The 12,500-nt window shown below is 37.7% G+C and overlaps 1 protein-coding gene across 1 annotated transcript in view; it reads right to left on the bottom strand.

Moving 5' to 3' along the window:
• Positions 1–12,500, bottom strand: part of LOC144967635 (death domain-containing protein 1-like) — an 84,558-nt gene that overhangs the window by 59,972 nt on the left and 12,086 nt on the right. Inside the window, exons 3-5 of the mRNA XM_078905148.1 lie at positions 8,804–9,083; positions 6,645–6,812; positions 5,899–6,011 (exon numbers count right to left, since the gene is read on the bottom strand). Of these exons, the coding sequence (XP_078761274.1) occupies positions 5,899–6,011; positions 6,645–6,812; positions 8,804–9,083 (561 nt within the window). The remainder of the gene's footprint in view (positions 1–5,898; positions 6,012–6,644; positions 6,813–8,803; positions 9,084–12,500) is intronic.

Genomic DNA, 12,500 nt, shown 5'->3' with positions numbered 1-12,500 from the left:
CTATCTATTTACCTATCTATCTATCCTACTATCTATCTATCTATCTATCTATCCATCCATCCATCCATCTATCTATCTACCTATCTATCTATCTATCCTACTATCTATCCAACTATCTATCTATCTATCTATACCATGTTCCAAAAGTTCTATCACACCCTTTAAAAAGTTGAATATCTCTTATTTTCCGTTCATTTTAGTTGGAATTTACTATGGACCGGGACAACCGTGTCTGAATTAATGGCATACACCTGTACGGCCAGGTACTCATTTTACACCTGCGTATACTATTAGAGAATGTGAGTCAAGAGCCTGTGCTCAAAGCGGGACTCGAAAAGTGGACCGATAGGTCCGAAGGCGAGCGTCATACCACTAGACCACATAGTAGACCACATAAATGAAATGATTTGAATTCCATTGACTGCGATTCCAACGAATGACATGAAATGTGTAACAACAGTCTATCGTCATAAGGAAAAAAACGCCTTTTATTCGTCTTAACTCGAAAACATTTTCTGTCATTTCATATTTTCAGTTGTTTCAGTGACAACACCCCCCCCCCCCACCCCTTCCCTCCACACCTCTTCTTCTCCAACTTGTTAAAATTCATCAATTTGAAACAAGAAATCCCAGGATTCAAAATAATTCAACATCTGAAATAGCAATACATTATGTAAAAATGTTCAAAGACGAAATGGAACAAAATGTATTCTTTCGTTGTAGGCGCAGCAGAATTTTATCTCGGTGCCAGTGGCCGATTTTACCAGTTAACTGCTGAACTCTGGAAAGACACGTATTTACATATTTTGGCCATAAAACTCATCCTTCAATTATCGTTTGATTTAAATGACCCTCATCTTGACAAAACCCTTCCGCCTGGGACCTCGGGAAATCCCAATTTTGAGAGTTTTTACCATGACGAGGGTTATTTAAAACGATCAATACTTATAGGACGAATTTTCTGGCCAAATTTTTAAATACGCGTTTGTTTGGAGGGTTTTTTTCCAGACTACGGCAGTTATTGATAAAGTAGTTCCGTTAAGTCATTTTGACAGCGACCCACGTAGCGAGATTACAGATTACGTACAATCTCGTAAAACGTCGCCATAAACGAGATATTTATTTTTCCTCCTTTCACTTTCAATCTTGTAATACACCGCTAGCTGAGAAACACGCGGACAGTTGACATCGAGGCATTCTAACCTTGTTTTATTACATATCTATCCCTTTTATTGCCGTATAAAATCGTAAAATATTTTTGAAGCGATACACATTATCACTTTGCTTTAATTCACGTTGTCATAAACTGTCTGACTGACTCCGCGATTTTATTTTGTAATATCAATATCAATGAATAATTATAATACCCCCTTTCGTCTTTGTTCAAACAAAATACGGGGTCAGATCGAAGCCATCGTTAACTTATAGCCTGACACCGTATCCATCGTTAACTTATAGTCTGACACCGTATCCATCGTTAACTTATAGCCTGGCACCGGATCCATCGTTAACTTATAGCCTGACACCGTATCCATCGTTAACTTTTAGCCTGACACTGTAGCCAGCGTTAACTTATAGCCTGACACCGTATCCATCGTTAACTTATAGCCTGACACCGTATCCATCGTTAACTTATAGCCTGACACCGTATCCATCGTTAACTTATAGCCTGACACCGTATCCATCGTTAACTTATAGCCTGACACCGTATCCATCGTTAACTTATAGCCTGACACCGTATCTATCGTTAACTTATAGCCTGACACCGTATCCATCGTTAACTTATAACCTGACACTGACCAAAAAATGACCTCAAAAGACAAGTCTCTGGCCACAAAAGAAAACAAATCGTGAGTTGTATTCAATAGCTCAACCAATGGAATCACTTATTTCCTTGCGTTCTACTAACAACTCACTAGACGGTGTACAAATCTTAAAAAATGACGTCAAACTACAAGTAGCCATCGTTAACTGATAGCCTGACACTAGAATCCGCTAGGACTTATAGTTTGACGTCATTTTTTAAAGTTTTATGTTTGTTTGTTTGTTTGCTTTTTTTGTTGTTGTTTTTTTTTTTTTTTTGTTTTTTGTTTGTTTGTTTGTTTGTTTGTTTTTTTTTTTGCAGCGTCCAGTGAGTTGTCGTTAGTAGAACACAAGGAAACATGTGGAAACTGGAAGGTTGACACACAACCCACGTGCTAAAAATGATTGCGTCTTTTTCCAATGGGGTTTGATGAAACAAGTTTGATTTTGCGATAAAATCATCACATAATCGGTCTAAACAATTTTATATTACACGCAATTCATTTTATTGTCAATTTTAACACCGTGCAAAATTGGGTGATGATTGGTCCAGTGATTCCGAGCCTTAGCGTTGCAAAAAGTCCAATTGGCCAAATATGTAAGATAACGTGTTATGGGGCTAATGGGGCTAATATGATTTTAAACCTAAATCGGCAATATATTGACCTCGAGGAAAGACCTGATACATTTGGTCCTCGTGTCAATATAATTCTTGATGATACATATCAAGGTATTTATAGTTTCACACGGTATTAGTACTACCATGACTATTACTACTACAACTACTATTGCGATTGATGCTGCTGCTGCTGCTGTTGCTACTACTGCCACTACTACTACTACTAATACCACTACTACTACTACTAAACTACTACTACTACTACTACTAATACTACTACTACTACTACTAACTACTCACTACCTACTATACTACTATCCTCAAATACTACTACTACTACTACTACTACTACTACTACTACTACTACTACTAACTACTACTACTACATACTAACTACTACTCAACATAACTATACTACTACTACTACTATACTACTACTAACTACTACTACTACTACTACTACTACTACTACTACTACTACTACACTACTTACTATACTACTACTACTACCTACTACTATATACTACATACTACTACTACACTACTACTATACTACTAAATACTACTTACTACTACTTACTACTACTACTCAACATACTACTTACTACTACTACTACTACTACTACTACTACCTAACATTACTACTACTACTACTTAACTATACTTACTACTACTACACTACTACATCTACTACTACTACTACACTTACTACATACTAATACTACTAACTACTATACTACTACATATACTACATACTACTACTATACTTACTATCTAAACATACTACTACATACTACTACTACTACTACTACTACTATCTACTATCTACTACTACTACTCTACCTACTACTACTACTACACTACTACTACTACTACTACTCTAAGACTACACTAGCTACTACATACTACACTACTACATGCATTCATACCAACCTGTATCACCATTGGTAAGGCATACCAAAGGCATGTGACATCCCATTAAATTGATAAAAACATGGAGTTAAAACCCAGTCAGTCACAAATGGCGTTTATGAATTATGTATAGAATAAGCGGTCTGCGCTTCAACCACTGTTGAGCACAACAATAGGATTCAATAGTCTGATGTCACGTCCGCCCGGCAACCATCAGCGTGGTCATAAACAAATAAATTTGGTACCGTACTCTTTATTCTTCATGCTGGCTAGAACTTTTTCACATGTCATGGGATCAGAATGTATAAAAGTCAAAACATGATCAGATGAAAAATGTTTTTCTCCTCTGGATACACTTTTATGCTTTTCGGAGAAGTATTTCATAATGGCGGTGATGGAGAAAATGGCGTCCGCCATCGTTCCAATAGTTTAGAATCAGTTGCTATGCGTCATTACGAGGGAAGTGACGTCACGACTGTTGAACTGTATGTCCGGTCCAGTTCGATGGCTAAAGTTAAATATATATTTATATATATATATATATATATATATATATATATATATATATATATATACATATATATATATATATATATATATATATATATATAATATATATATATATATATATATATATATATATACATACATACATACATACATATTTAGTTTAAAAATTGTTGGTATATTATATAGAACGAAGTTGACGTCACTCAGGTCTTTGTTATTGTTTTTTACCAAGCCATTTTTACAAGCAGTTCTCACTAAACTGTATTACTCAGACTATAGATAGTGTGCGCTTGGCTAAGACATTCACAACATTGCCATCCGGAAATATGACGGACCAACACACAAATCGATGTGTAACCTTAAACGTTTATAGTCTGGACAATACAGTTTAGTGAGAATCACTCACAAACATGGATGGCAAAAAACAACAACAAAGACTTGAGTGACGTCATCTTTGCTCTATCTATAAACGTTCAAGGTTACACGAAGCTTTATAGATAGAATGCGCTTGGCCAAGGAGTTCACAACATTGCCATCCGGAAGTATAACAGACCAACACACAAACTCTGTGTAACTATGAACTTTTATAGTCTTGTTAATACAGTTTAGTGAGAACAACTCACAAACGCGGATGGCAAAAACAATAACAAAGGCCTGAGTGACGTCATCTGCATACTATCTATATGTTGGTACGTTATTTCCGGCTGGCGAATGTTGTGAGTTTATTGGTTAAATGAAAAGCATCAATAACTTCCTAAAATGACAAGAATTTAAATTCCATGTTTTTGGATTATTCAAATATTAAATCCACGTTTTACGACGTGTACATATGCAGGTCTGACATCCGAACTCAATTATGGGCCTAGTTTAACATTGTTGTAATGGACAATATTTTGCGTCATTATTCGAGATTGTCAGTACAACAATAAATTAGGTTATCAGACCTGCAAATAAGTGCACATACACTTTTTGGCACATGGTTCATCCTAACATAATACAGCTTTGAAGAGGTCCGTTACAGCTTGAATCCACGTTTATAAGAATGATTGCTACTGATGCTATGCGTTTAGGTAAAATAGTCACAACATCCGCCAACCGAATTTAACTTACCAACACACAAAACTATGTGTAACCTCAACCGTTTATAGTCTGATTGATACAATTTAGTGAGAACTAGATAGATAGATAGACAGACAGACAGATAGATAGACGAGCGTCATATCCAATGGATAACAAGCAATTGCATTTGTCCGTTTCACGCAGTAGAAACCGGGGTTAATTCCAGCTCCGTGTTACTATTGGTTCTGAAGGACTTCTTAAGAAATGTTGCCAAACTGTGTGTCATCTTATTTATTGATATAATTTGATGTAAAAATAAAAAAAATGGCCAAAAGTAATAAAGTCTTTTTTGTCATAGTGAGATCTTATAATAAAGTTATTGATCTGATCGCCGTGTCAACAGGATAATGAAAGGGTGAAGTGGAAAAGCATTAGTTTAGTCCGGAATATTGTTATTGTGGGTATATGACTTTGACCTGAGTGGTACTGACGGTAATGGTGATGATATGATGATGATGATGATGAGGAGGAGGAGGAGGAGGAGGAGGAGGGGGAGGAAAATGAGGCGGAGGAGGAGGAGGAGGAGGAGGAGGAGAAGGGAGAGTAGAAGATAAGTAGTTGTAGGAGGAGAATTGGAAGGAGGGGAGGAAGAGGAGGAGAAAGAGAAGGCGGAGGGGGAAGAGGATGGGGAGGAAGGAGAGGAGGGTGATGAGGGGCTTTTAAATGAGAAAGGGAAGAAGAGGAAGAAGGGGAGGAGGAGAGGAAAACAAGGAAGAGGAGGGGAGAAGGAGTAATATAAAAAGGGGGGGGAGAAAATAGAAGAGGAGGGAGAGGAGAAGAAGAAGAGGAGGAGAAGAAAGGATGAGGAGAAGAGAGGAAGAGAGAGAGGATGGAGGAAGAAAGGAGAGGGAGTGAGGAAAGGGAGGGAGGAAAAAAGTAGGAGAGGAGGAGAAGGAGCAGGAGAAGGAGGAGGAGGAGGAAAACATTTCACCTACCACCTCTGAGATCCATGGCTTGCCTTGTCACACTAAAGTGTAGATTTTCACGAATCTTTTTCATGACGTCTCGAAGTTCCTCCATCTGATTTTGTGTGTCGATCGACTGCGATCTGGTGATAGATGGGGTGGAAAAACAGGAAAAGAAGCATTAGAAGGCAAGGAAGTTTATGAGAAGGCCGGGTGGAGGAGAGTAAGGGGGGACGGAGGGGGAGAGATGGGGACAGGGGCATGAGGAGACGTTTAGGAAAGAATTGGAGAAGTGGAGGAAGCAGGAGAAGGAGGTGTTGGTGGTAGGGTGTTGTGGAGGAGGAGGGGAGGAGGAGAGTAGAAAAGAAGAAGAAGAAGAAGAAGAAGAAGAAGAAGAAGAAGAAGAAGAAGAAGAAGAAGAAGAAGAAGAAGAAGAAGAAGAAGAAGAAGAACAACAACAACAACAGCAATAAGAACAAGAATAACAAGAAGAACAAGAAGAAGGTCAAGAAGAAAAATTTAAGATGATGATGATGATGATGATGATGATGATGAATGATGACGACGATGATGATAATGAGGAGGAGGAGGAGGAGGAGGAGGACAATAGGAGGAGAATGGTCGTGGTGGTGTTAATGGTGGATGTGATGATGATGATGATTATGATGATGATGATAATGATGATGATGATGATGATGATGATGATGATGATGATGATGATGACGACGACAATGACGATGACCACGACCACGACGACGCTAATGATGATAACACACCTGTACTCGTTAACAGACCCAGAAATAGACTGGACCACACTGGTTAACTCCTCGATGGGGAAATCCTGATCCACATGGTGGAATTTCGGGTTGTCCAATTCGTCCAACAGTTCTGTCATCTTCACGTTGAAATCTGTGATGTTCTTGGGTTGGACTCTCTGCCGGGGTCTGTTGGATGGACAGTGTGAGGTGTGACACAAGATCAAACAAACATCATTGACAAATTACTAAAATTATTATTGACTCAATTGTAGCTTGTATTCATGCGCACTTACTTGTATTTCAAAGAGTAAAAAAATGCCCAAAAGAATGATATGTAATAATATGTTGGGGTTTGGTAAAAATAGCGCTTCTCAGCTCTGAATTTAAACCCTCCTCTATGTGGTTAGATCAATTTTGAAAGCATTTCTCTTTGATAGAGGTGAGGGGACAAAAATTAATTAAATTATCTATAAGCTTCAAATTGTAAAATCCTTCCGTGAGGAGGTAGTTAGATAGATGATAAAAACGATGAAGTAAAAAAAGAAAACAACGGAAATCATGCAGATAACGATTTTTCACAGTTTTCGCTCATGCGACATCCGACAGGTTTTGCCAAATCACCACACACATCAGGGCTGCCAGATGGCCACGTTTGTGTGCCAAAATTAGCCACAGAGAGAATCGCGTTTCTATTACCGATTAGTTTTTTTTTCAAATGGGTCACTGTAATATTAGTATGTGGCCACGTGAGATTCTGTTTTGCCACTTATGAAGTCGAAATTGGCTTCGAAGCACTCTAACCACTTGGCAGCCATGCATATATTATGGTCATCAGAATCAGAAAGGGCTCCTACCAACCTCTCATGTGGAGAACGCCCTTTTTCTGGAAACAACCCAAATCCTTTGTACAGTCGTCCAAAACACTTACGACATTGTCCATTCGACGGTTTGTTTTTTTTAAAATCATCTTTAGATTTGGCTCTTTTCAGAACTGTCTTGACAAACACGAAATACGCTCTGAGTACTCCTCTTTGATAATTAGAGAAAATTGCATTTGTTGAGCGCTTTACCATATCAAAAACTTGAGCTTGTGCACAGAGCAATATCCACCAAACATGCTCAAAGCGATTTACAAAGGGTCCCTAGCCAACATCAACACAAAATGTAAGACGAGACATGATGCCTGTTACATTTTTTTTCGGACAGAGTTGTTAACAGGCAGGTACTCATTTTTCACCCCAGTACGGTGAGAGAATGTAAGGAAATAGCCTTTTACCAGGGACTCAACTATGCACCGCTCAGAGTGGGACTCGAACCGCACAAGGAAGTGTTCACTTTACAGGTATGAACTAAGGACAGTTTTGGATGGAGGGCTCTTGTCGCAAAATCATCTCTGATGTTTCCTCTACAACGACCTCCTTGATCAGGAGAGTGACTTGACTTGAACTTGACTATCAGACAAAGCAAACTAGAAATTTAAGAGGGCTATACTATCAGGCTATGACTTCACGAAGGGTAGCCCTTGTGGTCGTAAATCTTTCTTCACCCCCCCCCCCTCCCCCCACCCGACCCTCAACCCTGAGATGTTCTCTCGTTGCTTCTGTTCCATTACCATCTTCAGTACTTGTCGACCAGCAGGATAGAGAAATTTTCTAGTTTGTGAGTACTAATCACGATGTGCTTTGACAAATGCATGGAATTGCAGTATAACATTGCCTATGTGATTCATTAGTGAACTATACTTCTCAGCGTATTAAGATTAGGAGATAACATTTTGTGGACATTTGTCAAGTGATTATCATCATAATCATATTCCACGCAACACCATTACATATTTCATCTTCATCATCATCATCATCATCATCATCATCATTATCATCATCATCATCATCATCATCATTATCATCATCATCATCATCATCAGCAACATCATCATCATTATCATCATCATCATCATCAGCATCATCATCATCAGCAACATCATCATCATTACATTACCTCACCTTTCACCACCAGCACCACCATAGTATGCTTCCAATGATCGTTATTAGAAGCATCAACAACAGTGTGACACAAAAAAACAACAACAAAACAATAACAAAAGAAAGAACAACAACACAACTGCAACTATCTACCAAAACAACTTGGAGACAGAACTAGCATGATACAAAACTTACACTGTATTGTCTTGCTCAGTTTTCCTTGTATAACTCCTTTCGTTTTCCACATTTTGACGATAATCCATTTCTGCCTTGTCTTGCTTTTCACGCTCTGTGTCACTTTCTCTCCCATCATTCGACCTTACGTCTGCTTGTCTCTGAGTTATGACATCATCCTGTTGTTGTTGTTGTTGTTGTTGTTGTTGCTGGACATTTTCCTTGTTTTCTACTTCTTCCGGTTCCGTCACAACAACCTTGACTGGTGGTTGGCTCCGTACGGCAGATGGCGCTGATTCTTCTGAAGAGATGATGAATAACAAAAATATTGAAGACATATTCATTGTAGGAGAGCAAAGAAAAACTTGAAGACAGGTATGTTTTTCTTGGGATTTTTTTTCAAAAAATATCTATATCTGTAACGAACTCCAAATTGTCTTAGATTTGAAAGTTTGCTTGGAAGTGTGAGGCTCATAGTATTTGTCTAAATGACAGGAATCGTTTGACTCTATGAGACTTACCTGTTGGAAAGTGTAAAATTTTGTAGTTTTTAAGTGATACAAATAGTAGTCGTCGCTATTGTTAACTTTACAGTTCAACAATTTACCCTCAAGAGGATTAAATTACACTTCAAGAACCTCTAAATTATAATAAAGCCTGGTCCCAAACTTTCATTTTTCATTATTTAAATGACTTTGAAATGCTCATGAATTGCTGAAATTGGAACCGAAATTTCGTAATTCTACGAATTTTTCGCAATCGTAGGCAGGTCTGATCTATCCTCGCTCCCCATTATTTCAGAAAATTGATAAAAAAAAATTGTTTTGTTAAATCTCAAGAGCAGCAAGGATAAAACATATGTGTTGGCAATTATGTTCACACAAACAATCGTTACAAAATAAATTGAAGTTCTGATAGTTCCGTTCCATCTTCAAATATTTTGATGTGTAAGATACTGGTTGTGTCCGTAAAAAATGTGGCAATTTTCCTGTACTTGAAAAGCAGATGGGTAAATTGTTCACCAGTTGAACTGGCTGATGGATATTTAAAGGTCATTTGACCTGTGTAACCCTTGATGATTATGTTAATGTGACGGAAGAATATGATGCGATGTGAATCTCGGGTGGTGCGCGGAAAGAATGAGTAAAAGATAAGTATTTACAAGCTTGACAACATCCATAAACATAAACATTTCTGCAGGTCTGATAACCGAAACCAATAAATGGTTTGTTTTAACATTCTTCTAATGGAGAATATTTTGCGTTATTTTGAGAGTATGTATTTCCATTACAGTAAGGAGACCATAACAATAGGATTCAATAGTCTGATGTCACGTCCGCCCAGCAACCAGCAGCTTGGTTCACACAAAGAAAATCGGTACTTTCTTTTCTTCATGCTGGCTAGAACTTTTTCACACGTCATGTGATCAGAATGTATAAAAGTCAAAACATGGTCAGACTTATAATGTCTTTCTCCTCTGGATACACTTTTATGCTCGTCGGAGAAGTATTTCATAAGGACGGTGATGAGGATAATGGCGTCCTCCATTGTTACGATAGTTTAGAACCAGTTACTATGCGTCATTACAAGGGAAGTGACGTCAAGACTGTTGAACCCTATTGGATTTCCAGACTTGAATTTTTTTTTTAATTGAGCTTTTATATAGCGCAATATCCCCTAAACGTGCTCAAAGCGCTTTACAGGGGGTCCCTGGTCAACAGCAACATTTTAACATGTAGGACGGCACATGCAGCCTGTTAGGCGATATTACAAATTTTCGGACTAAGACAACGCTGTTAATGGCCAGGCACTCATTTTACACCTGAGTACAGTGAGAGAATGTGAGTAAAGAGCCTTTTTCAAGGACTCAACTATGCGCCGAGCGCGAGGCTCGAACCCAGGACCTTCCGATCCGAAAGCGAGTGTCATACCACAAGACCACATAGCCGCACTACATTTAGTTCCATACACAAATTTATTCAGGATTAAAGAATAGTTTTGTATTAATATTTCTTCACTGGAAAATTTTGTATGGATTTGACTCAGGGGTCATGTTGGTCTCGTGACAAAAACATCATCATCTAAAATATCTCAGGGATTTTTGTTGTTTTTCCACGTTTCCTAACCTGGCTCTCTGAATGAATTATCTTGCACTCTTGTGCCAATGACATGAATAAAAGGATGGCACATTTGGATAGATAAAATAGATAGGTAGATAGGTAAGTATTAGATAGATAGATAGATAGATAGATAGATAGATAGATAGATAGATAGATAGATAGATAGATAGATAGATGGATATATAGATAGATAGATAGATAAACAGATATATAGATATAAATAGATACACAAGACAATATCCTTGACCTTCGGTATTACAAACTATCAAGACACACAAAAATATACATTATGATCTCACAAAAAATTGCATCTCGTCAAATTGGGCAACAAAAGCAGTGGTGATGAAGTGAATATGCACACCCTTTGACCTTACCTTTCATCCTCTGAACGAATTCTTAGAATAAACAATTGACCTTATGATAATATTATTATCACAATTCACACCAAAACACAAACCCTAGATAACATATTGTCAGAGATAAAAGACGAAACATTATTCCTGGTTTCAAATAACAAAGTAATGTATACAAAACTAAATATATAAAAGCTTCAAATAGAAAGAAAAAAAGAACAAAATTAAACTAAACCCGTGTTTCGGGCTCAAACTCTTCTTCAATCAATATTGTTATTGACTGAAGAAGGGTTATGAGCTCGAAAAGCTCCGTATTCTTCTTCTTCTTCTTCTTCTTCTTCTTCTTCTTCTTCTTCTTCTTCTTCTTCTTCTTCTTCTTCTTCTTCTTCTTTTTTTTTTGGAAGCTGTTATATTCACTTATGTCTACATTGCCTTTTATAGTTCACAACTCCTATCCGTTTTGTATTCACTTTGTTTAAAAGAACACAACAATAATATGTCCATGATTTAATGATAACTCGGCTGCTAATATATTTTGATCGGGTGACTTTCGGGTTTATTTAAATCACACAGGGACACCTTACACCCCTAGGGTTTTGTTTGACAGAATTTCGCCCCACTCTTTGTGTGTTGTATGTTGACACAGAGAAGAATAATGGCCAGTGTTAGTACAAAGACGGCCATTCATTCTCATTCATTCTATGAGGAAACGCATTGGTAAATTCCAGAGGAAATTGGAAGACAAACATACATCTAAGGAGGTAAATCTGCCTTCGTTTTTTGGGTTTTTTTTTTTTCATTTTGGACTGGGGGTGGGTGGTGGATGGGAATAGGGAGTTAATGGAATAAAAATAAAATTTCAGTGTCAGAAATTTCCTTGCTCTTGGGGGCAAATGGAGGGGCAGCTACATACTAAAGCGTGGCTAAAACCGCAGCCTTCGTTAACTCATAGCCTGATACTAACAAATAAATTCGTCAAAAAACAATTAACCAGTAGATTTTTAACCAATCAAAACATGGCATTTCTGACACAACTTCACTCGTGCTCGGACAAACATATTTAGTTGTTTATAAACAGTAACGAGAATGAAATTGACCTCTCTCTGGTCATTGTTACTATTTATGTGACTAGTTTTCACGCAATTTTCTCGATCAAATGTTTAAGTTTACACATAGTTTTCTGTGGGTCAAGCGGTAGAACAGTTGGTATTTTACTTAGACACATGCCATCGATAGTAAAACCTG

This window comes from Berghia stephanieae, chromosome 3, assembly GCF_034508935.2.
Source record: "Berghia stephanieae isolate SIO BIC M18660-M18661 chromosome 3, UCSD_Bste_1.3, whole genome shotgun sequence".
NCBI classification, from domain to species: Eukaryota; Metazoa; Mollusca; class Gastropoda; order Nudibranchia; family Aeolidiidae; genus Berghia; species Berghia stephanieae.
Note: the sequence above shows the minus strand (reverse complement) of the source record. Positions and strands in the feature narration are given on the sequence as shown.